Source organism: Paralichthys olivaceus, chromosome 3, assembly GCF_024713975.1.
Source record: "Paralichthys olivaceus isolate ysfri-2021 chromosome 3, ASM2471397v2, whole genome shotgun sequence".
Lineage (NCBI taxonomy): Eukaryota > Metazoa > Chordata > Actinopteri > Pleuronectiformes > Paralichthyidae > Paralichthys > Paralichthys olivaceus.
Window position 1 is genome coordinate 20138387 of NC_091095.1, and position 26737 is coordinate 20165123.

Below are 26737 nucleotides of genomic sequence, written 5' to 3' on the forward strand. Positions count from 1 at the left end.
AGGATTTCTATGGGCACGTCAATCCACAGCATTTCCTCGTGCAAGCCCGGAGCCAGCCCACGATGCGATGTGATTGGTGGATCCAGCGATACGCCGACCTCCGCTGTTTGGGTTCGTGTGATGTCCGGCAGGCGGGCGGGGGTAGGTGGAGGTGAGTGTAGTGATCATGGTGGTGATGTGAGTTGTGTGTCTGTAACTGTGTGTGGATATCCCGCCAGAGAGGAGAAGTGCTAGCTGTTCGCTGCTCTGGTGGAGGTCCACAGTGTTTCCACAGGCCCTGTCCCAGATACTGCCTCAGTGACAAGTTCAGCCGTGAGCACCGATTAGCATGTGACTGAGAGTCCCGCACACTACACAAAACGAACACACCCACTCACACGGCTTCCCTCGTGCTTCCTCAAGCTTAATATGAAATCATTCCAAGTGAGACTAGTTGTTTGACTGTCTGCAGGAACCTACATCTCTGATTGTGAGTCAGTAACACCAGTTGACCACCCTGGAAACATGACCTGCTACATGAATCTACATCCTCAGTAAATTTGTTTTTTTAATACTTGATTTACAAGTTTCAGGGATATAACAGAGTGTTGACAGGACAGCAATACAAAGACAATTTAATTGAACGAAACAATAGAACAAAAATACTGCTCCACAGTTTACTTAATTAAGTGTTCTCTCAATAGAGTTATCTCAGAGCGAAGGCCAGGTGACATGGATAAGTGAACAGAGTAATAAAGTACATCCACTGGTGAAGCCGGGCAGTAAATGTGTATAACCAGTGTCAGTGTAGAGCTGGTTAAAGTTTCTGCTGTATAGTCCACTGCACTGGCTGTTATCACTGCTGTCTCCTTACTTTATTGTTATCACTGTTTCTTCTGCTGTACCTGCTGTTGCCTGCACGTCCTTTTTACAATTGCAGCTCTGCTCAGCAGTAATTTAAAGTGTACTTGTTCAAGTACTGCACTTATGTACAATATTGAGGTACTTTATTTATACTTTGTATAATTATGTATCTTTGTATTTCCACTCCATTACATTTCACAGCGAAATAGTGTGCCTTTACTCCAATCCACAATTATATGACAAAACATGTTGTCATCTTATTAAATAAAAGGCATTTTTATAGATTCAACACAATGTACAGTCTTAGCACCACCTTGACTTGCTACAACATTAAAGAGCTGCTCACATTTTGACACACAATCCAGTATTATATCTTTCAACAAAATAAGATTAAACTGGGTCTTCTGCATTACTTTTGATGAATACTATTTTGCTGATATTTTTGAACCTGAGTACAAAAATGTAAATGGTTTTACCTATAGTGGCAGGAAAATTGAACTTCCAGTGAAATTGCTGCATGGTGAAAGGAGAGTTCTCTCATTAACAGTGAAACTGGAATTATCATCAAAAACATTGAATCTGTTCCTGTATTGGAGGCTGTGGCTCTAATATCACTCCATTTCTATCAGTGGTAGTAGAACCATTTTTAATTGAAAGCTTTGATTTATTGTTTCATACATAAGATATGAGCATCCTGCTTGGGTTTTCTAATGTGAATAAATGACTAACCTTTTCCCCCACAAAACCAGTGTAAAATAAACAAGTACTCCAAACAAAGGTGTGACTCACTGGAACTGCAGGGTTTAATGTGCGTTATTTTATTTGTTTAAACAATATTAAATTATTTTTTATTAATATGTTTGCCCACAGCAATATTTTAACACTTGATTTTACCCAGAACCTAATTTATTTCAAATTGAAACAGCCTATTAAGGACAGGGCCTTTGGCATGTTGTTTTTTTAAGTGGGGCGGAGTTCTAAACGCATGAACCAGGGAGGAGCAATTACAGCTAGTAAAGACTGGAGGCTCTGTCAGAGGGAGTAGTACTGTCCTGGTAAAGTTGCACAGTTCAGGTCCAGAAGAGGTTTCTGTAAACTCCTGCATCATGACTTCTGCACAACCTGCACCAGTGAGGACGGAGGAAGAAGCAGCTGGTGGTTCTAATCCAGCTGCAGTGAAAGGACAGTGGAAGGTGAGAGGAAACAAATGATTTGTATAGAATGACGTACATTAGAGCCAGATATGATATATGTTGTTTTTTCACCTTACTCTATTTCTTTTTCAATTATTTTGCAAATAACTTTGAAATGGTTTCATGTTAAATTGTGTTGTATGTATAAAACTACGTGGCTCACCTAACCTGACTGCTGTGTCGTGCAGTGCCCCCTGAGTGATCGTCACATTCATGGAGAGGATGTGAGAAAGGTGTGGAAAGAATGCCAAGAGGAGAGCTTCTGGTACAGAGGTATACTTTTTAAGTTGTTCAGTATACACACACCTCTATATGATTAACTATTATTAAGTAGAAACTCAGGAAGTCAACAAATCTGTCGGATGACCTATACCACGCTGTATGGCGGGTTTGGATACATCCACCCAAATGTATTGTAAGTCATTGGGGCAGGGCTCATTTATCAACACCTACTTGTCACAGTGTGTTTACATTTTTCTCTGTGGAATCCAGCCTGTGGCCAGTTAATCACTCTCATGTCCACTCCTATATAGTGTGTTCATTCACTGAGTCTTATTCTCTCTGGCTGTCTTCAATCCTTTGCTGTGAATTCACTGAATTGGATCTTGTTACAGTGGAGCCACACTGCAAGTGTCCGGGAGTCAGTTAAAACCAGACACCGAAATAAAACCTGCTTCAACAAATAAGAGATTCAGAGATATGCCACTACACACCTACACAGCTCTCATGTTGGAGCAGATACGGAAGCAAGGTGAATCACTCGCAGGACAGAAAACAGTCGGGGTTGTAAGCAGAAGCTACAGGAGCTAGCTTGGTTAACCAGCTCACAACTGAAAAACATCCTTGCTTGTCTGTCAACACTTAATTGTCTGAAGCCTCTATCCCCGTCCTTTCACTCGCTGCCAGCTGCCAGTCCCTTTTCTTCTCTCAACATGTGCTTATACAAACCTATGATGCAAACATGAAAGGCAACAACTTCCTGGATGAGAAATCAGCCCCATCCTGTCCCTTGACTTATGCGCATAAATTGTCGAGTCTCGCCATAACAGGTGAAAGTTCAATCAGATTGTACTCTGCACAGGGCTATCAAGTCAGGGTCCATTCTATTACAGGATATGTCTTTACAGGGGAGTAAATATTAGTGTGTTTGATGTTGTTACTGTCATTAAATTGGTTTGAAATATGACACTTGGCCCAATAACAGGAAATGCTATATTAGTGCCTCACAAGCAACAATGCCCAGTTGGCCAGATGATGGCGATGTAACCAAGGCCTAAAACTGCAATTTTGGAAAGGCTGTGCTCCTCACACTGTTAGTACAAATGAAGCACGCCTAGTTGTGGTCTTACAGTAAAGGAAAAAAGGCCAGAGACAAATGTTAAAAGTTGAATGACACTTATTATGGACGTTTGATTTAAATTTCCACACAAGAAAATAACACGTATAATGAAAATGTCAAGGCCAAATGAGCTACTTTTGCTCATATTAAATATAATTTGAACATTTTTAGAGACACAGAGTGCTCAGTTAATCATGGTAGTTCCTCCAGGTGTCTAGACTTATAGCAGCATAACTAAGGGATGGTTCAGGGCTCTCCTGATCTAGCTTCAACTATAAGCTTTATCAGAAAGGAACGTTTTAAGTCTAACTATAAATGTGCCTCCTAACCCAAAGTTGGAGCTGGTTCCACGTTGGTTCCACAGGAGAGGAGCCTGGTGGTTGAAGGCTATTTTCACTGTTCCACTCATTGGTTGCAGCAACAGAGCAGGAGATTGTTATGGCACATGACAAAGCTGATGTCATTGAAAAGATGGCAGAGGGCAGTGAGTTACTGCGCCGCCTACTTTTATATTAGGTCTGGTAACCATTACATCAACAAATAGGGTTAACCTACAAAATTAGAGGTCTGGTGCTTTGTAAGAAAAAAGTGGACTGGAAAGGAGTCAAATTCCCAGCCTGAATTACTGTCCTAGTCCGCCCCTGAACCCAAACCAAAATCTAACCAAGTTCTGTTTCCGAAACTTAACCAAACTTTCAAGTCACAAAGCCTTTATGGCAGAAAACCATGAAGGGAGTTTTTTTCCAACAGCAGAGAAAAAAGCCCCTGGGAACATAAAAGTTCACCATGATGGATTTTGTACCATTATGAATTTTCTTTTCTTTTAAACACTTGGTTATCACATTTTCCACAAATACTCATTGGACAAAGGCTTGTTCTTATTGTATCTAGTACTTAAGATATTGACCAATAAACTTCAAAATTAGCATGACTTGAATATAACACAGCAACAATTCATCCTTTCATCATAAATCAGATTAAATACCTTCAGGACGTGTTTGGAAATATGTCTATCGAAGCATTTTGAGCCATACTCAAGGGACACTACAAATATCAAAATGTGTACCTCAAAACCAAGTGAATAGGAGTTATAAAAGTCTTCATAGCTCCTTTTAAGACACAATTTCTAAATATGGTCTTTGTGCATTTCTCTGTGGACAAAGCCCTTTCATGCTAAACTTGCTTTATAGTCAAATAAGTCATGGACGTCTCACTTTCAACAATATGTGACCTTTAATTTGCCCTGATTGAGCTTCTGTCCTCTGTTGGGATTGAACTCAGAGCTGCTGTTTTTCTTGAACACTGACTTCTACCTGCTTTTATCTTTGTGAAGAGAGAAAGCAGTATAGACAATGTTATGAACAAACTTGATTCTGATTATTATTAATTATTATTATTAAAAGTATTTCCCAAGATGTCTGTTAATACATGGTTTCTAACAGCTGCTGACTGCTGTCTTTTTTTTCTTTATTTAGCTCTCCCCTTGTCCCTGGGCAGCATGGCTGTCACTGGTGGGCTGATATACAATGGTAAAGCACTGACTTTCATCAAATCTTACTCATGTAAAACAATCATTTTTGTTCACATGTGATTTAGATCAAATTTTATTTCCATACAGGTATCTGGAAGTCATCAAAGCGATTTGGTCCCTTTCCAAAACTAGCAGGTATGTTACAGTATAATGAATTTCAGTTCATCTGTAGCTATGCTTCTTATAATCCCTCAAAGATAGATGGTCTTTAAATATTATTCTTTTTCGTTTCAGTTGCTGGGATCCTTGGTTACGCTGTGGGGAAAGCATCTTATGTTAGAACTTGTCGAGGAAAGTTCCACGAGCTTGGCCTTGGGGATGGACCAGGATTTGGACCCTGGTCGCAAGGAGGACCTTTAAATAACCATGGTCCCGGACACAGGTGAGGAAAACACTGAATTTATTGATTTTAATATCAGGTTTAATATCAGGTTCTCAAGGCAGAAGTTAATTTCACCAATTGTGTTAAGAGCAAGGTCAGTAATTAGAAGAGAAATTGCTTTTTTGAGTGACATTTGACAAAGATAAAATGATAAAGCATAAGGGACAAGCAAACAATATAACTGAGAATTTGTTGTCATTCTTGAATTTTTGCTCTTTATTGACGTACTTTGCAAAATAGCCACTCAAATGAAAAACTCTGTTATCATTTGTTCTGCAAAGGCTCTGGTCATTAAAAGTGAAATAATAATTTAAAGATACCACAGTATTCCACTGACTTTGTTATTGGGAATGGACTTCAGATTTATCTCTCAGTTCATATTTCCACTTCATCCATGCACAGTCTATCAAATGAAAAACATTATTGAATCCAATATTCAACTATTCAAAAGAGAGACCATGATGTTATTCCAACAGATCCTGCCACCATGTCTGTGAAGAATGTAAGAAATCGGCTCAAGCTACACCGACAGAGGAGGTGAAATGTTAAATGTAAGTTAAACATATGTATATAGAGCTATGAAACACAACGCTATACTGCACACAACTCTGAAGCCTGAATTTGGCTTTTACTAATTATACAGTCACAAAATGTAAAATAGCTAATTGTAAAGGAAAAAGATGTATGTATGGAAGCATGTAAAAATAACTGGAAAACACTGTTTATATATTTCCTATAATTTTTCAGACTAATGGGAGGACTGACTGTCAGGATGGCCCTGTCAGTAGCAGTATATTGCTTCTTAAATGTTATTAATACTGGTTAACATGTGTTCATGTCAAACCATGCACAAGGTGCCACTAGGGGGAGCAACTGTCCTTTTAATCACAGATCTGTGTTAATGTATTTCATTTGATTATTTTCTAAAATATGAAATAAAAACTCAAGACAATTTGCTTATTTTATGCTGTTTGCCTATGAGCGATTTGGACTGTTTTATCAGCAAATACACAACAGCATACAAAGAACCAATATGCTTGAAATGTTTTTGTCAGTCAATGTTTGCAATCATTCTATGTATGCTCATAATTGATAAATAAAGACTTTGACATATGTCCTTTCTTACTTTTTGTTAAATAAATGGTTTAATATTATTTGACAGATTTGAAGTAGGTGGATTCTGTAAGGGCTGTTAGATATCAACACAACGTGTGCCCCAAGATTTCTATGTTGTTTATTTTTTCTCAACTTAGGTAACATATGATACACATGTTACATTTACATTCAAAGTACCTTCAAGCAATTGATCTGAGTTTCAATTTTTGCATCATTTCATCCAATGGGAGTATTTAAAGGTAGAACAAAAGTTAGTGAATCTTATGGAAACCCACGTATCTTTTGTTCACTCAAATATGATGTCACCAAAATCCAACCCAGTTTATCAGCCTGTCTGGTTCTATAGCATGAGTGCACAGACAACTGAGTCAAATAAATATGAATGTATAGCCTGATAAGAGCAGTGTTTTTAACTAGTTGGGAACTAAATACAAGACCAGACACTAATAAAACAATTATTTGTGGCTAGCAGTGTTGAGTTAAAATGTTTTTAACAATTGCTTTAAAAGTTTGTAGTTGTTCATTTGTAAACATAATAAATAGGCCTGGTGTTTTTTATTATTGTAGATTATATAGTAAAATCTTTAGTTTTACTCTACATCACTTTGTTGGATTTCAAACACTCAATTGTTTAAAAGTTGTGCTCAAAAATACTCAATTGTTCTATCAGATAAAAATACTTATTCCGCTCTTTCGTGTACCCGCCTCCCCGAACATGTGTCGGGGTACGCTGGTTGACACAAATAAACGGACCCATGTGAATGTCACCCCGGGACGTCATCCAATCAACAGGTCGTTTTCATCGGGATTGCCACGCGATAGGTCGAATAGAAAGCCGCGTTTCGTGTGGGCGTACATCATCTCAGCCAATCACAGCGAACGAGGCGGGACAAACGGGGCTGTGACAGGCGAGCTGTGCTCTCAGCGGAGAGACGGGCTGAAAAAAAAATCACACCGCTACGCAAATCCTTCCAATGGAGGAGGGCCAGGACTCTGGAGCTTGTTCGGCACTGAAAAAAAGCGTCTGCAAGCTAGCTGCCTAGCTCAAGTGAGGGGACAGGAGACAAAAGTTGTGAGTATCTCCAGCTTCACGAATAACCAAGTAATTGAGGACACGGCGGCTGCGAGCGAGTGTAGTTAACGTTGGCTTGTGTCAAGTTCCGTGATTAACTTTGCTGCCGGGGTTAACGTTAGCTTCACAACTGTGCTCCCAGCGTTGGCTGCCGTAGCATGCTAACCAAGGAGTTGCTGCTCTGCTAGTGTGAGTTAATCGCCTAGCTACCGTGCAACTTCAATCTGAAGCATCGTTCAGCGTCATTAGTAAAAGCGTTCAGCTGGCGGGGCTGTTCACATTGCTAGCATGTTGAGCGATAACTTATGTGACAACTGGCTGGTCAACTAAACCAAGTTGCCCCTGCTGCTAGCTAGCTAGCCTGCTGCTCAGCATTAGCACTTTGCTCAGTACAACATCAACACCGGGCTAGTTGCTAACTAAAAGCTACCACGAACAACCCTACCATTAGTCTGTCTCAACGTAGCTAGTTGTCTTTTTTGGTTTTACTTTTGTATTGTGGAAAAACTATTCGTGACAGAGAAGGAAATGCGTGGACATTTTTAACCACAGCATCCAGACAACCACGCACACAGAGTTAACCCAGTTAGTTCAGGGTTTATTCAATGAACCGGATTTATCTGGGAGATAAGACACTGATGCTAAGCTAAGTGTTGTTTGTTAGCGTCTTAAAAGAAGACCTTTTGTGGCCGAAAGTTAAAAGATGGTGTGTTTGAAGGGACAATGCCACAACATGTCCAAGCATGGTGTTTCCTCTGCATTGACATGACAGGACTATCAGCTCTGAGGGCTTCATTCTCCCTGTTCAGAGTGCATCACACACACAATGAAGCATTTGTTCACTCTCTGTAGAGTCGACCTCTTGGATACAGTCAGAGAGGAATCTGGTCAGTCTGCTGTGTGGCTGGAGGTGGAGACGGCCAAACAATGTCAGATGGAGGCACATTGACAAGAGAAGTCCGTTTGTGTTCTCCCATGGGTCCCCATCAGGGTGGACTACGCTTTGACTAGTAATAAGAACTTTGTTGTGAACAGTTGCTTGTAGAAGTCAGATTGCAGTAGTGTAGCCATGTCCATGCCTTTCTAAACATGTACAAACTAGCATCTCTTAAGCAGATCTATTTTACAGGTTTACAAAGGTCAAACTACAACCTTTTAAATTACATGTGAACATCGCTTTAAAAGCTAATTTACGTGTAGTTGTTTGAAGAAGGAGATGACGCCGAACTTCATTTTACTCATCTGTTTACTTTTGCTGCAGTGCTGCTATGTGAAGCTGATATGAAGTAGTACACCACATAGTTTAAGCATTTCATACGCAAGACTTTGCAGTGTTGTGCTAACCTCAGCCCACTGGACCATTGGCCTTTGCAACTGGCTGATCTACCCTCATCCCTGCCAGGATAAGCTCCTCATGGAAGTACAGATGTGTCGTGCAGTCTCCTATACACGCACAAATCAGTAGGAACCCCCCCTAGATTGCACGCAGCCATCTATCTGTGATTATCTGGGCCATAATTCCGGTGAATTAGTGTGTTTGGTTTAATCTGGTAAGACATTAATTGCATTGAAGAGTTCGAGGGATGAAAAAACCAAGCTCTGAAAAATGCCCCACAGTGGCCCCTCACTAAGCTGCCCCCCTGCAAGGATTTACTGTCAACTCAGCATTTCAGTGGTGACTACAAAAATATTATGTAACGCAGAAATAACAAATCAGTTTCTTAATTTTATTTATTCATTCATAAAACATTCATATTAATCCAATAAATGTGGTTGTTTTGGGTCTGGCAAATTTCAGTGCTTCAGCAGTGATCCTTAGCTACAAGTTTTTGCATCACAGAAACAACTTATTGTATTACAGCCTCTACCTTGGTTCTAATTCATGTAATGATGTAGTGTGAAGAAAGCAAAAATTAGGTGGTGTTCTTTACATGGGGCTGAAACTTGTGACGACGCAAATATCTTGCCTCGTTGATTTCTTTCGGCACCTGCTTTGATAGCCCATGACCTCGTGGGTAGCTTCTACTCTATATCCTAATATTTCTCCTACACAACTTATTCACTGTCTCCATGGTCATACATTTGGCAAGAGAACATTATCTGACCTCCACACCTAGACTGATCGGTTGCATCTGGGTATGCAATGTGACTCTGCATTTGCACATGGTTAAATTATTAACTGGATAGCCAAACAAACAACACGCTGAGGAATTGCCCAAAAATTCAGCTTTAAACCTTGATGTTCAACTAAATATTGGTTCTAATTAGCTTCTCTGTATGCTAGCAGCTGTCTTAATCTGGGTACTGCAATGAGCATTGCAACCAACTCAAATTATCTCTTTAGAGGACTCTAGATTATGTGTCAAAGGCTTCCTGTCGCACAGAGAAGATAAGAAGAATATTCAACAGTTTGTGAATCACACTTTTTTTGTTTCTGTTTTCCAATTTAACTCATGATGATTTTTCAGTGTTTTGGTAAATAGAATTTTGTCAACACCTCTCGAACATTCATTAGTTCACTTCCAACAAGTCTCTTCTTCTCAATGCAATGTAGATTAAAGCACAGCATTACTGACTCTGATTTACACGGGTTAGTCATTCTTTTCTTTGATTGCACTGAAAGACTGGGCATAATGTAGCACACAATAAGGACTGAGTCTAGCTAGAAATAACCTATAATTGAGCCCTGCTGAGGAAGATTATCCTTGGCTTTGGGAGAGAGGGTTTGGAGCATAATTGATGTTTGGGTCTGTCTTTGCCAAAGAAACCACCCTGTCTTTGCCCTCAAGACGTCCTCGGCTGAGATGCAAGTGTTTCTGCTATATTTCGATCCGTTGTGGCTTCATTATAGCCTCATGTTTTCTGGCTGTATGTGTCACCCAGAGCAAGTTAATGTTAAGAGGCATGTCTGTTCAAACATGCAAAAAAGGTGTTTTTTTAAATCCTCTTCCTTTTCTAGTCGGAAGAAGCCAGTAATGTTTCCACTGAAGAGGTAGTGATTACAACAGGCCGGGCCTGTCATTTAGTTCTAGAGGGAGCCAGATATAGGCATTTCACCCTTTGTTTAATTTACTGTAACATGTTGTCTGATTCTAACTGTGAGTTAGCTCAGATTCCTGAGGACAAGTACAGTGAATACATCAGACATCCTTGAGTTTGTGATTTACTTATAAGGTGAACTTGAAGAAAAGCTGTGACAGAAGAATGACACACAGCAGAATGAGTATGGAAAATATTGTCTTTGTCTGGGTTATCTGTTATTTCCTGGATGGACTATCAACCTCTTATTCGCAGCATCCTAGTTGTATGCTGGACTCCGATGATTGCAGGGTGACATAAAGACATTAGATGTCGAGTTAACCATTGATAAGATCAGTTCTGCTCTGCTGACCTTTAGCTCGTCTCCCTTGTTCCAGTCACACTGAAATATAAAATGTTTAAACAAATCTGGAAAAGTACTGATTGTTAGAAGAATTAGTGAGCCGTGTTCAGATGTGAGATATGCTTTAGCAAAACCACAGAAATGCAATAGCTTAAATATAGAGCAGGAGCTCAGTTTGTGGCTTTATCTGCTACAGCGCTCAGGATGTTCACAGGGTTTGGCCTACCACTCTTCTCTTTGGTCACAGTTTTGTTTTTTGGAGTCGCTGAGCTGGAGCAGGAAGTCAGATGTATTATTCACAGGTCTGTGAGTGTGAGAAGTTAGTGACTGCATCTGTTAATTTTTTTTTTCTTCAGTTTTGCTATGGTTGTGGTGGCTGGGTTGGTATGTAGGCATGACCTTTTTGGGCTGTCAAGGTTTTTGCTCAGTTTTGTTTTGACTTGATATCTACACTGACCTGTTCTCACCATCTGTCCACAGCGTAAAAAAGTGGGTTCTCACACCTCAGCTTCCCTGTCTGGCTGCTGTGTGACTCAGTGGCTTGTTCTTCCTTCCCTTGTTTGACGACAGTGTGATAATGATGACAAGTCTACGTCTTTCTCTATACTCTCTTCATTTGTGCCATTCTAATGTCTAAGTGTCAAAGGCCTGTAAATGTTACACTCACTCACACATGTGATTACCGGACCATAAACAGAGCCCTTTTAAGCCACTGTGATGATAAACTGGAAAGAAAGTACAGTTTTGGAAAGCTCTGGTTGCTTATGTAACTGCCTCTTGGATGTAGTGGGTAATCTTCAGATTATTACTCTGCTCAGGAGGAGGTTTTAATCCAGCCCCAGTACAGGGCAAATCAGGCTGAAGCCAAGTGGGTTGACCTATTGCTTTGCCTTAACCAAGAACCAACTATCAAACAGCACTTTGCCCTTATAACTATGTGGGTGTAAAGGATGTTGTTCTGTGTCATAGCAAAGTGGAAAAAAACAACAACATATAATCAAATCTTGAATGTTTGAGTGACCAAAGAAGAATCTTTGAAGACAAACATATTTGAAGGAAGATTTTCATAGCTATATTAATTTATTGTGACCACTCAAAGCTCAATTGAATCTGCCGTATAGTTCATGATAAAGTAGTACATTTAGCGGTTCTGTTGTGTGTCTGGTTTGTGTCTTTGTCTTCTTGTCAGTCCTTAAAGACACAATGTCTGTGCTCTCTGTTTCAGATTTTGTGCAGTGAAATTTTGGACCTTCCTTTCTCGTTCCAGTCCCAGCTCCCGCTCTATGGCCTTAAGGTATGCAACATGGGTTAAGTGGGCTGTGTTTCTGTAAGTGCGCTGTGGTGTAGCTTTTACAGAAGCTGCAAGATAATTAGTGTCGGAACGACCAAGGTGCTGGATTAATCTCTTTGTTTTGCTGAATTCTGAAAAGAAGCAAAGGAGAGTTTCTAGTTGTTGGCCATGCTGCAGTTGTAAGGTGTAAAAAGCACTGTCTTAATTTGTCTGATGCTTTGAAGTATCCCAATATAGGCTCAAAGTTTTAAATGCTATTTCCATCTATAGATACATCTTTAAATGTGTCTATCATGTGTTTAGCAGGCATACAATATGTCATAGATTTTCAACATAGCAAGACAGAGGCTTTCTTATACCCTTTTCATTGTATACGTTTGCACATATATATATATATATATAGGGTAAAGAAAACAACAATTCATTCAATTTATATGATTATACTCTGGTGAAACCATCACTATGATAATTTTAATTTTTAATTTGTGCCAATAGATCCTTTAAAAAATTATATTATCAGAAAAAAAGCATTAATTTCCTCTGCAATGAAAGTAAGTCTTAGTTGCAACAGTAGTCAATACTCTTGAAAAGAATTAGGATAAAAATGTGGTTCAGTCAGTGTTGCTTGAGCATCTGAGTATCTATCTGTAAATGTTGTAAAGTTGTATTACACTGGTCTCTTACTCTAATTACTGTTTTGGCATATTATTGCAGCCTCTGGGAGAAGAGTGTCATCTCAGATGGTAATTGGTCAGAAGTGAAAAGGGGATAATTTTGACGCGGGGTCTGGTCAGGTCACATTCTTCAGCAGTGACGACCAACTGTGTTGCCTCACAACTGTCAGTCAGGACTTGAAAGAACTGGCTTGATCTCTTTGTTTGAATGTCTGAGCATCAAACTTTGCATGTCTTGTTTCTGTTTGCAGATGAACGACTCAGTGCCCATAGAATGCTTTCTAAATTCTAGTGTGGGATGTAGCTTTTGTTGAAGGTTTGCTAGTAGGTGCGGTAGGACATACAATCCATTTTGTCCTTTGTTCTAAAATGAGACAGTGTTTATTTTAAAAAAGGCATAGAGGTAATGAAGTCTGATCTACTGAGCAGGTGACATGGCTTCCATCGTATTGCCATACATGCCAGTGGCAAGTCAGATTTACCTACAGCCTCAGCGTACCCTTAAATTCGGCCTTTAGCATAGATTACAAGGCCAAAACACTTGATGACACTAAGGGCACATCTAAAGTTATTTCCCTAACATCCACTGGTGACCGGTAACACCTGCATCTAATGGTAGTTGGTAACTTCATTTGTTCATGCAAGGGATATTCATCATCTTGTCCCATATTCCAAAAAGTTACAAAAGCCACAGTCCACAGCAGAGTCCTCATCTCCCACAGGATCTATTGCCCCTGTGGTGTAGCATTTCTGTTTTATCTTTCCTTCTTTTTTTCCAGTAAAAAATAACCGACAACCTGCTAGTTTGGGTTGAATTAGGATGACAGAACCAACACCATTGTTACTGCGGCTACAGCTGTGTTTCCAGCTGTTCAGCAAGCCTCTGAGTAAGGTCCACGAATTTTCTGACACATGCTTTAAGCAGTTGACTAAGAACATTAAGGTGGGTCGGCTGACCAATCAGAACAGACTGAAAAGAGGCCCCCTAGTAAAAACTATACACAATAATGATAATGTCCAAATCAGCCCATGTGAGAACACAGCAGGAGATACGCCTCAGGATTTACTGCAATTGATTGGGTGGGTTGATGACATTTCTACCACGCAACAAAAAAAAAATAATGAAAATGAAAAAACAAAATATATAGCCTCCCCAGGGTGTCTGGTTATAGGATCAAATATCTTCAACATAACTTAAACATGTTCACAAAGGCATTGAGTAATTGAGCAAGACTAAGCAAGTGAACAAAGGTAGAATGAGTTACACAGGTTGTATTATTCTAATGATAAAGAACTATTAAGGCCATGTTAAGTTCTTGACAAATGTATTCATGTTATTTCAGTCTGTCTTTTTTGATCCACACACTTGCACACTGTTTACAAACATTAACACAATTTGTGTGTGTGATGCAAAAGATTTGTTGTTATCAACTGAACAGCCAGAAAAATGACCAAACTTTAAAAGCTTTAATAAAGGAACTAAACCGTCAAGTTTTATGGGATGTAAATTAATTTAAGCCGGTATATCCATGACAACTCTGGAGACATGATTCATATTAAATTGCACTGTGGCAATGGCACAAGCACTTATATAAAGTTTAATTTTGCATAATTTCTGATTAAACTTTAGAGCTCTGCACAGGATTGCCTTGATTCTGTGGTGACCATTTGCACCATTAGGGGGCGGTGCAACATTGTTTTGATATATCTTACCTGATATGGACATGGGACTGTTTACTGACATCCAGTGGTGGATGTAGCAGCTCAGAGTCGTACATTCCCAGAGCGATCAAAATAACTGTAGTGGGCTGAGTGGTGACAGTGTGCTTTCTAGCCCCCCCAGCTGATTGCAGAACAGACTCTGACTTCAGGGCCCCAGCCCACCAGTTTTCCTGTTTTCTCGTGCTTGAAAGCAGAATGAAGCAGAGGCGGGTGGGACCCAGTATGGCATAGGAACGCTGCACATTGTTCCCAGAGCTTCCTCTTCCACATTCCTGGGTTGATAGGGATCTGGGCCTCCTGTGCAGGGGTATTGTTCTAACTTAACAGCACCACAGACCTGGCCCCAGCAAACCACAGCTGCCTCCAGTGACCATTGTCACACTCAGACTGAGTGATGGCTATCTTTGCCTCATCAGTCATCTCTCTCCCTCTCTCTGACTCATTTAGTGATTCTTAGGATCTGCTGCCTCAGCCTCTCTGAATCTTTGCTCAGACCTCAGTCTTGCACTGTCCCAACAAATATCCCTCCTTGCAACTTAAAGCTAATTGCCTCTGATGGGTTATGTTTTTAATGTCTTTAGTAGCACTATTGATATTGTCCCAACAAATCTTCATGTTTGTTCACCCTGACTGGAGTTTCTGGGTCATAACTTTGAGAGACAAGTTAGGAATATTTGCATTGGGTCAGACAATCACACAGATACTCTCTATTATCTTGGTATATACATAAAATCATAAAGGATGATGCATCCATTTACAGTATTGCTGTGAAAAGTAATTGAATATCAAAATGCTCAAGTTCAAATTCAAACTACTTGCTGTAGTCAGAATCTATGATCTCCTGTATTATGCTACTTTGTTTCTGTTAATGTGTAAAATGCATTTATCATTAAATGAATGCAATTTTATGATGAGTAAAGTAAAGTACATTCAATTCATCAAAAAATTTGACAGGACAACTGCAGTGATTTCATAGTTCAGCTTTCTACAACGAGTTGGTGAGCCAGCCTCCAGATCTTAAAAGCGTTTTGGTGCTTTGCCATCAGTTCTTGCTGAGCTTTTTCCTTTTACCCTCTCAGCAATTTGGGGCTTGTCACTAGATTTCAACTATTTGTTTGTGCTGGTTGGCATGTTTTCTGCCAGCTGACCTCTAGAGGGCAGAGTTCAGGGCAAACTGTAGCCATATATGCATCATTTCATCCTCCCACTTTGTGCTCACTCTGCAGGCTAGCTTTGGGGCGGGATAAATACAATACAGAAGAGTTGTTGAAATGAACAAGTAACTGCAGGGCTTTTTAAACAGTATTTTCAGAAATCACACAGGGAAAGAAACAGAGAATGATGGTTTTGTTTACTTCCCCTCTCCGTTGACATGGTTTGTATAGTGAAACATTTACGTCATCTCGCTGACATTTTCACACGCTGCAGTACAGGGTGTACGCACTTCCTTCATAGGTTTCTGACCACAGTTTACTGGTCTTACACTTGCTGTAGTTAAACCAAGAAGTCATTTTCTGTGGAGAAGTTTACTTAAATCCATGCTTTTCAAATAAACTAATTACAATTCAAACATAGTCATCAATTAACATTGACACACCTTTCCATTATGTTAAAAACAGTTTCTTCTAATCAGTGTTGTATATATTGTTATTTTGTGTGTGGCATGCAATACAGTTCTCTCTATGTGAGAGCTTGTCTTTCACTCTTTAGTCTGTGTACCTGTCACTCAGAATCTTAAATGCGTGAAAGTGATGTTAGTGCTCATGGACATGCACCCTTGTTATCGCCATAGATTGATATTTTGTGGGGTTTTATCATGGAGCAGCATTCATTGAATGTGCATCATGAAATGTATCACTAAAAGACAAAAACAAACCACAAACACAAGTGGCTTCTCTTATTGTAGAGGCCAGGCAAAACACTTTAAAACACACTTGCCTACTTTAAGGGACATTTTTCGGTGAATTATCCCTTTAAACAGTTTTTCACCACCTGACAATTGTACGCTTGCTTACTCTGATTTAGTCCACCACGCACTGTGGGAAAGTATTACTTTTAAGCTTGCTAAAGGTTCTTCACAAGAGTGTTGTTTATTTTAGGTCTCTGTAGTTTTGCACAAAACGGACAGCATACACCCACCTTATCCTGTGTGTCTCAAGAAGCACTGCAGCTTTTACGTGACACCCATTTGCTTCATTCATTATTTATAGTAAAGGCTGAATGGACTCTTGATTATACTGAGATAAAATAGATATTTGTATGATGTGCATTGCAGTGCCCTATCTCCATTTTGTGGTGCATAGTTAATGATGAATCAGCAGAACCTGCATCTCTTAAAGATGTTTAAACACTTTGCAACACACTGGTGCCACCGTCATCTTAACTTTTTGTGGAGTGTTACAGCTTTGTATTGCTGTGGTGGACTGGTTGGGTTTCTGCTTAGATGGCCTATTAATTTTTGCACTCAGTCCCAGAGAACAGCAAATTGATGATTTCTTTAGGCAGTAAGCTTTTTATGAGAGTCAGCACAGAGTAGTCCCTCTTACTCCTCAGCAAGGGATATTTGGAAGGGCTTTGCTGCAGGTACAAACTGTGCAACCGAGCAGAGCACAGCAGTCTGTCATTGCACCGTTTCACAGACCCCATCACTTCAGTCATTCTGCTTCTTTTTATGATAGCTCAACATATTCAATCAGAAGTGAAAGCAAAGGCAGGAGCGTTCTTGCTAGATGAGTAAGTAGCAAGAAAACAATCATGCTTTTGTGTTTGTTTACAAATGCAAACAAGACATAAAGTTCTGACCATGATAACGGTTATCAGTGAATGCAGGCATGTGTGGTCAGTTTAGAGCTTTCCTTCTTCTTTTGGTGTCTGTCAATCTCCTTCCTTCCCTCTCGCTCTCTTAAAATGGTGAGCAACACAGTCCAGCAGGGTGCGGCTAGTGTCGTCTCTGTTGTGATTGGCTGCTGGCCCAAGCAGTGTTATCTACTGTGGAACATGTTTTAGTCCCACCCCAGATAGTGCCTGGCACTCAGTCATAGCCCTGCCCATTAACAATTACATCACAGCCCATGAAAAGTGCCAAGTCTGTTTGCTCACTGATCAGACAGGTAATGTTGCGGCATTGGAAGTTTCTTACTCTTGTCGTGCTGGTTAGCTACAGTCAGCAGCTTCTCATCTGCGAGTTAGTCCAGACAAACAACTTCAAACACCCAGACAAGTAGCATCTCATCTGGTCTGTAAGGGCAGATCTAATGGCCCATACATTCAGGCCTGACAGTAAGTGAATGTAACTGCTGCATGTAGGTTGCATCTGGACACAGGGACCATACCCTGTCTGCAGGCTTGTCTGTAAATGGGGTAGCTTTAGTAATTGGATAACTTGTATGGGACCATGACACAGCACAGGCGACCGGACAATGCACCAGAGTGAAAAACCCAAAAAGGCTTGTCAAACATGGAGTTTCTGAAGAGCCTGGTTCCGACTGTCATCTCAGGAGAGGGGTCCAGTGAACATGGGGGAGCCTTGCCCAGGGAGACGGGTCCAAGGCTTCTTCGCATGAAGCGACTGGGCCTGCTCGTCATGGGGCAGACTATTGAGGAGGATCCGGTTGACCCTGTAATAGAGGCATGGCCACGGACCGGCTCCTCCACGCCTGCCCGCAGTTACCGAACCTGCTTTAAAGGTACAACTGACTTATGCATATGGAAGCAGCAGTTATCTGTACTGATTTACTCCTAATGCCTTTCTGCCCATTCACTATATGCCAATTTCTAGAATTGAGATTTGCATATATTGTATTTTAAGCTTTATTAACATGTAAGCAAAGGTTGGCTTTACACTCACCCCAACGCCACCCCAGTTTAATATGTACATATTGTATACATTCAGAATAGTATATGCCAGGGTTGGACAGTTGCCTATGTTTTTTGGTTATTGTTGTGTTTGAACGACTCTACCATGTATGATTGGGTGGTGTGGTATCAGTGCACTACCAAAGTTCAACTGTCAATATGTCCAATAGGCAGGTCCTTGCTGCTTTGTACTATACAATCCCGACTGCACAGATACTGACTTGTTTAATAAAAATATCCTCCATCAACTTCTCAAAGTCTGGGGGAAAAGGAGGTGGAATAGTGTCCGCCCTGGTTTAGCTTAAGTTGAAAATGTGACAACAAAACACAATTTAAAGTTAGGTCACTAAATCGACACAAGATAATTTCATATTTGTATCAGAATTTGAGCATTTCTGTAACAGTGCTTACAGAGTGATGCTTTTGTCAGTAAAAGGAACCACGTCTCCTCAGATCATAAAGGGCAGGTGTTGACCTCATTTCAGAATTTAACAGTAACAACCGTGCCGAACTGGGTAGCATGTGTTGCTGGGGGAGACCTGTCAGATGTGTGAATGTGCTGACAAATTAAACAGACTGAAGGAGGCAGAATGTAAGCTAGATTGAAGCCTATTTTGTGCAAATGAATTACCATTTGCGGAGAGTTAAAGATTTTCTTTTTTCATACATTTTGCTCACTGCTCCCATTAACCCATTTGCCAGCAGCATCAGCCAGCTGTTTTCTGCTTAAATGACTTTATGCAACCAAACAGCCAACAATCAAGACACAGTTAATCTGACAGTAGAATTTAGATTTTCGTGTGTCAGATGACCAGAAAACTCTGTTTGCAAGCTAATGTTGCTCACTGTCTGTTAAATATCTGCTGCGACAATTGTTTCCTAACACATTAAAAAACTTTATGTGGTAATATATCAAAGCTGTGTGCTTGCCAGTGTGTTTTTAGGTTGAACTCTGCATCAAAGAAATTCTTGTTGGTTTTTTATTGTTTTTTTTCCTTTCAAATCTATACATTATTTATCCAAGGTGTAGTCGGAAGAGATGTGTCTTTAGTCTGAGGTGGAAGATGTGTAGACTTTCTGAGGTCCTGATGTCAATGGGGAGCTTGTTCCACCATTTCGGAGCCAGCACAGCAAATAGTCGGGATTTTGTTGAGTGGCTAGCTCGCAGTGAGGGAGCAGAAGAGCGGAGTGGACGGACTGGGGTGTAAGGTTTGACCATGTCTTGCATGTAGACTGGACCCAATCGATTCACAGCACTGTACGCAAGTATACTATGTCTTGAAGCGGATGCAGGCAGCCACTGGTAACCACTGAAGGGAGCAGAGGAGTAGAGTGAGTGAACTTATGTTAGTTAAAGACCAGTCAAGCAGCTGCATTCTGGATGAGCTGCAGAGGTCGGATAGCACTAGCAGGTAAACCAGCCAGGAGGGAGTTGCAGTAGTCTAGACATGAGATGAACAGAGCCTGGACCAGAACCTGCGCCGCCTTCTGATGTCGTGCAGCATGTATCTACACGAGCGGCTTGTTACAGTAATGTTGGCAATAAAGAGAGTTAAATCAGGTGTTGATTTCCTCTTAGCTATACATGACATATATTTGAGTGTTGTTTCTGAAGCATGAGCTCTGCTGACAGTGTTAATCCTTTGAAGTAGGTCGACCATTGTGTTTATGGATACAATAGCTAAAGGTTTGATAGGTGTGTTTACACACACGAATCATGTGAGCGTGCAGGCCAGTCTGCTTGCACCTGATCTGTCGTGATGACTTGTTGTCGTGATTCACTGTGTGGCTTTCTTGCAGTGCTACATGTTGGAGCATGCTTGCTCCTTGTTTGCTCATGGCTAAAGTTTGATTGAGCTCTCCCTTCTGCTGCACTCACCCAGCCTCTGAGAATATGACTATTTAACATGCTTAACTAACCCACGATAACTTTTTAGTTTTAGTAACTCAGGAGTAGTGTGATCTGTCGTTATTAATATTGAAAGACGGCAAGCTGACTGACTTGGGCAAATTGTTTTCACATCTTTCCTTTCTTTCTTTCCAACTAGGACACATCCGTCATATTAGAAAAATCTCCTTTTTACATCATGTTGGTGTTGGCAGGGGTCACAATGGTGAGTTGTGTAACAGAAGATGTGATGTGATTTAACACAGTAGTTGAGGTAGGGTTAAGAAAAGATATACACCAAGCTATGGTGTATTCATACCTATATATTTTCCCTGTGTTTAAATGAGGGCACCACTCCCTAGTTGTAGAACTGGCAATAACTTAAAGTTGTCTTTTAAGGTGGTGCTACTTGTTTCATTCTGTCATTTGTCATTCCTTGTACACAGTGACATTAGCCAGTTGCCAGCTGAGTATTTGGGAAGGGTTTGTATGAGAGAGTATTTAGTTAACGGGTGCAGCAGGTTTCATGTTTGTTATTTGGGAGTGTTGGGCGCATATGACTGAGCATTAGTGGGAATGTCAGGGTTGTACTCCTGCAACGTAAGTCTGAATATGATTTTGGTCAGAACAATAGGATGTGTTTGCAGACAGGCTCGACAAACTCCTTCATCAAGGTTCTTAAATAGTTAAGAAGGTTAGACCAATATGTTGTGTATTTTCAGGGGTGATACGGATTATAACCATTTGTAACCAAAACCATGACTAATATTTTTGATATTATATATCAGTATGTAATAAAAACTTGAATGACTCTCAGTAGAGTGCATACCTCCACCAAAGCTGCCATTTTTTTTTTCCTCTTTAAGATCCATGAATCATAACCTTGGATAACTGAAAATGTTAAAACATCCCATCTCATAATGTTTAAGAGAAAAAAAAAAAAATCTGTATCTGCACCCTGTTCTGGAAGTTTCAAGAAATCAGCTCAGTTGTTTTTTATTAAAGAAATTATTACAAAATCAAACACAAACGACCAACAAACAGAGGTGTGAAAATAAAATCTTGGAATCAGACAGTTCGGTGGGTAGGACGTTGCTCGGGATAGCATAGTGGTGACTACAGAAAATCATTTATTTTATCGTCTGATTCTTAAAAAATAACGTTTCCGATAATCGCAACTGCTGCATATTGGATGTGATAATTGGCTAGGGCGACAATCAATCCACCCCTATGCAAAAGACTTACATTTAATTTAGTGGTAATATGTTTTCATAGCTGTGAAGACGAAGGCTGTGAGTCGTTGTTAGTGCTCACTCTCCAACCAGCACCTTCAGTATAAGCGCTTGTCCATAGTGAACAGCTTGAAGACAGCTCATTTGAGGAAGTACAATGAATAATGAGCTGACCTTTTTGTGCCTGCGTTAAGATGAGTTTTAATTCAGATTTGCACAGTGTTCTGCTCTGTCATTCCATTGAGACCATATGCGTCTGACCTAAGAATGACTCTCTCCTGAAGTTAGTTACTTCTTCTGATTTCCCAGGCAAATCTGAGTGATGACTTTGCTTTACTCTGGAAAAAGTCTGTTTGAATGTGTCTGCACCGTCTTTGGTTTTATTTATAAATGGATTGTGATTATTCAGAATGTTACAGCTAAAATCTAGCCTAGTCATCTTTTTGTAAAAATGTTTAAAATCTTACTCTCTAATCATGCATAGTTTGTGTCCTGATAATTATTTTGAGGTGATGTGAAAAAGATGGTGCCTAACTCAGGGGAGCGAGGAGCTGTGCAGGTTGCAGAGCTGTGCTGCATACCAGACTGCCGTGATGGATCTAAATGGCATGTCCTCTGCAGCCCATGCACCACTGGGGAGGTCAGGGATTGAATTACAGTTCCTATCGATTATTGTTCCTACCACTGCCCTTCAGAGAGGCCAGGACAGGAAATGCATCCTCCACCCTGTGGGCTCCTGGGAGGAGCAGCTCTCCTGTACTGTCTGCAGTAGGGATAGCCAGCTGTCAGTCACAGCTCCCACTTTGTGAATGGAGCTATAAGTTGCCATGGATGTGCAGTTAGTTGGGATTATTTGATCAGCAGGCTCTTCTTTCCAGGAAGTCGGACATAATGTTGTTTATTGGAAGTCCTCAACTTACATCAGCTCTGTTGGACAGAAGCTCTTAGCTCTAATGCTCCCAGAGACATGGTGCTGTCAGTTACTCTCCCACATTCCCTAAACAATAAAGATGGTTGGCAGAATACAAGAGTTCTCTGCTTGCCTGTTGAGCTGATAAGGATAGGGATGATAATATAAACTCAGATTCTGTGTTTATAGACCCTCACCAATGAGTATCTAGTGTTTAACTTTGTTAACATGCCCATATGTAATTTTTTATATTATATCTTATTATGAGCAAAATTAAGCAGCCAACGCTTTGACTGATTAATTCCCCTTTGAAATTGCAGTGTAGTAGAAATTAAATTCAGATAGCCACAGCCAACAACCAGGGTGTAGTTATAAGTATTTTCGTTAAGTATTTTAAGTTAGGTTGGCTGAGGAAGCTCAGTCACAGCTGGTGATTGGGACTAAGTTTGATGGCATGTGCAGCAGTGGCTCAGCAGGTAGAGTGGGTCGTCCACTATTGTGTGAGTGGTGTGTGAGAGAAAAAGCTCAGCATATATTGCAATGTATGATTGTGTGTGGATGGTTGAATGTGACTTGTACTTTAAAGCACTTTAAATGGTTGATAAGAGTAGAAAAACACTTTATACTTTAAATGCAGTGCACTACCCATCCACTAAAGTCATGCATGTTAGGAGAGTAGTACTTGAAATACATTCTGATTCATCAACTTGTAAGCCATCCAGTGCGATTCACTCCTTTTCTTCAGTTTCTGGTTTGAGTTTTGCGAGTTTGATGAACAGGATCAGAGCTGAAGGGGTGGGTGGGTAAATTTGCATATTGAGAGATTTTTAAAATTACTAAATGAGACAACATTGTTAAGTTTTAAGAGAGGTTTTACATTTCAAAGCTTCTAAATATGTAATTTTGAGGAATGTAGATGTGTTTAATGGGTTTGATCTCACAATGTGTATTGTGTAATGTGTACACATACAGTACATCATCTACCAGAAAAGGGTCCTATATACAAGTTTTTTTCAGTCATACTGAAGGAATACCGACATTTTTCTCTTATTTACTTTTGCACACACACTGATCGATAAGCATATTTTCTCAAAATTGTTCCTTTTATGAGAATTCTATCGTAGTTATAGTCATGGGAAATTTATTTTATTGAAATTTATGTGAAATCTATCAAATTTAACTTTAAAAGAATGAATTTAAGTTTTATATCCTCTGAATGTAAAAGTAGCAAAAACTTCCCAGATGTCATCAAATGAAAGGGAGCCATGCTGTATATTATTGTTGTAATGGATTGTAAAGAATCTGTGCTTTTTTATTATGAGGCAGAGTTTCACAGTGGAATCGTGCATCAGGGTAACACCAGCCAGGGCCTTGACAAAGCTTCTGCTGTGTGTTGTTTGTTTGCAATGAGCTCTGCCTCATTTTGCATAACTTGTGTAGCGGAGGACATGTGACAGAGGGAGAGACCGAGGGCGAGAGAGAAGACTGAACTAAGAGAAGACAAAGAGCATTTGTCTTTCACAGCCTCCCCACCACTGCTCCCCTCAGAATATTTTGTTAACAAACTTAATCCTGTTCTCTACTACATATTACTTGAAGTCATGTGGATCTGTTTTCAAAGTCTGTGCAAGGGCACAGAAAACAACTATCAGCGCAAGATTAAAATATCAGAAGAATCAGATGTTTGTTTGTGTGTGTGTGTCTGTCTCTAAAATTCACACCGTGGGCTGTTGGCTCACTAATGCGGTGTGTAGTGCGTTTGTGTAACATTCTGTGTGTTACTATGACTGGTAGCTTTTGGACAGAGCAGTGATGTAATGCATATGACTCCACTGGGTGTGAACAGTTAGTTTAGCAAATAGATGTGCTGTGATTGCAATCATGCCTGACCTGGGAAACACACCATCCTACCACGTCCCATAGTTTCTTGTGGTGAAACGTCTTAATATACACCATCGCCTCTGAGAGTGCAGCTGGTGTATGCTTTACTTTGTTTTGAACAAAGAGATGTGGCATATATATATAAGCTTGAAATATAATATTTGTATTACTGTGGGGCAGGACTGCTGTTTTTATATGTGCACTCCCATGTTCAATTCATCCTCCCTTTTTCTTTCTTTCTGTCTTCTATCCTCCAATTCTTTCTTTTCCTTCCTACTGCAGTCAGGGATGACGCATCAGTATTGCTGTGGAGCTTACAGGAAGTGTTGTTTTGATAGGCCAGCGGAGAAGCAGCACAGTAGCGGCTCTGACATGCGTATGCATTGCTGAACCACGGCCAGGGAACACTCGCAGCATTTTGATGACATCACCCACCCCCACACTATGCTCCTGCCTCCCTCTGTTTGCTGTTGAAACAAGCTCTCGCTCACTCTGAGGGGAGAGAAAAAAAGCAGGCATCAGTAAAAGAACAGGAGCTAGCTGGGAAGAGGAGGGGCAGCTCACGAGCAAATGGAGAGGGAGAGAGTTTTGAGGGGAGGCGGAGGGTGGCTGAAAGTGCTAGCGGGCTAGGACTGGTACACACACTTACACACACAGGAAGAGAAGAGGAGAAGAAATATTGCTGTGCATTGTTCAGACTTGTATCGTCTACTGTTCTGCTGCTTTTTTCTATCCTATCAGGAGTAAAAGTTCCCACGCAGTTTCGTCCTCGGCTTCGCTGGACTTTTCTACACTGAAATTGGGATGAGGGACTCTGTGGACTGGCAAGGGGGCAGCAGGCACTGGGGTGGAATACTTCTCTAACTAGCCAGGCTAAGCTCTCTCTCCTCTGCTCCTTGTGCAATTACATGAACTAGGTGGCTGAGGAAACAAGCGGTAGCACTTCTTGGATTTCTTCTCCTGAGCAGCTGTTCACACTGTCATACAGAATGATGCCATTAACAAGCACCTGTGGAGGGTAGTACTCAGCCCAAATCAGGGGACAGGAGCTGCATGTTGAAGGGTGTAAAGCTTGTATATTTATATTTCTAAGAAGTGGAATGTTTTGGTTTTATGACATGAAAGTGACGGGAGACCTGTGAAATCTTTGCCTTTCGTGGTGACGCCTAACTTTTCGAGAGCCGCCATGCTGAGCCTGCAGGATTCAGTCTTCTTTGAGATCAGCATCAAATCTCTGCTCAAATCTTGGAGTAGCAGCTGTGAGTACCTTGCCAAGCTTGCACACTTGATTACATACCGCACTTGGCCACCAGACTTATCTGCTACATACAGCTAACAGACCCTGTGCAGAATAGTACATGCTTGCATGCATCTCATGCTCAGAGATATCCTATCTACTTCCTATGTATGAAAATGCTTATTAATGTAGTTGTCAGGATGACTGATTATGTTTTGCTCAGGTTTTGCCGAGCTTGTTTGAGCTCCTAGTTGTCCCACAGATAATGTTTCTATTGATGTGCATCTGCTGATTCATAACACAGGTGGACCTGACTTGCTCACTGTTATTCTGAAGACGATGGCTGCCTCTAGCTTTCTCTTACTTTCTCCATCTTTATGAACGTTCATAAAAAACTTTTCTTTTCTTGTTAGTTTTAACATCCAAATCTCTCCCTTCAGTCTCCCACGTAGCAGTACCCAACACAATCTCCAACCCCCCATGTTTTTCACCCTACTTGCATTACCCTTCTTTCCCCTTCTTGAGGCAGCTAATGTTTCCTGACTATTGATCTGTCTTCTGGTTTCCTCCTATTATTAGCTTCCCATACAGCCCATATTACATGCCTCCTTTAGTCTCATTGAAATGTAGTGATGAATGATGACTACAATCAGCTGCTGCTGATTCATCTCTCCAGTTGTACTTAGATATATTTACACAAATACTTCTTTATTTATTCACCCTACATTTGACCAGACAAACATTTGATAGATGCTGATGAGACATTGTCAGCACATTAGCTTTCCCTCTGTTTCTCTTACTCCCAAACACACAGACATACTGATAACAACTTGGACTGTGACACACAAGTCTGTTCTAGATATGAAACTTTGAAGTTTCTTCCAGGTATGTGCACTATGATATCTAGAGCATCAAAGTGACTGCACCATTTTTGAGCTTGGAACATCCAGCAGGAGTCGTGATCAGAGAAGATTAGACTTGAGATTTTGTTTGGTCTAGAACCATTTATTGAGGTTTTCTAGAATCTGGTTATTTGTTATCTTGTATAGATTTTGAATTACTTTTAATGGAGGTAAAATATTTTGTTAAACTATCAGGGATTGCCATTCCATGGGTCATTATAGCAAACTTTGGCTGCCTAAATCAAGTCTGAGTCCTTCTGCTGATGTCAGAAGAAATGATCACACTT

The 26737-nt window shown here is 40.5% G+C and overlaps 2 protein-coding genes across 23 annotated transcripts in view; both read left to right on the forward strand.

The window, feature by feature from the left end:
• The first annotated feature begins 411 nt into the window (after positions 1-411).
• ociad2 (OCIA domain containing 2) lies at positions 412-6401 on the forward strand. The gene is made up of 7 exons (XM_069522404.1): positions 412-2036; positions 2225-2309; positions 4851-4904; positions 4994-5041; positions 5141-5288; positions 5765-5839; positions 6036-6401. Exons 1-6 carry the CDS (start codon positions 1950-1952, stop codon positions 5835-5837), a joined length of 495 nt encoding a protein of 164 aa, XP_069378505.1. The 5' UTR covers positions 412-1949; the 3' UTR covers positions 5838-5839; positions 6036-6401.
• Positions 6402-7293: 892 nt separating this feature from the next.
• The window catches only part of fryl (furry homolog, like), a 70474-nt gene continuing 51030 nt past the window's right edge, over positions 7294-26737 (forward strand). For 5 of the 22 annotated variants that reach the window (XM_020080767.2, XM_020080768.2, XM_020080769.2 and 2 more), the window contains exons 1-2: positions 17878-18231; positions 20449-20514. In XM_020080767.2, the coding sequence (XP_019936326.2) occupies positions 18003-18231; positions 20449-20514 (295 nt within the window). In that variant the 5' untranslated portion in view covers positions 17878-18002. Of the gene's footprint in view, positions 7477-12083; positions 12153-17591; positions 18232-20448; positions 20515-24678; positions 25571-26737 lie in introns of those variants that run through there. The other 17 variants (XM_069522418.1, XM_069522419.1, XM_069522420.1 and 14 more) reach the window with 9 other exon arrangements.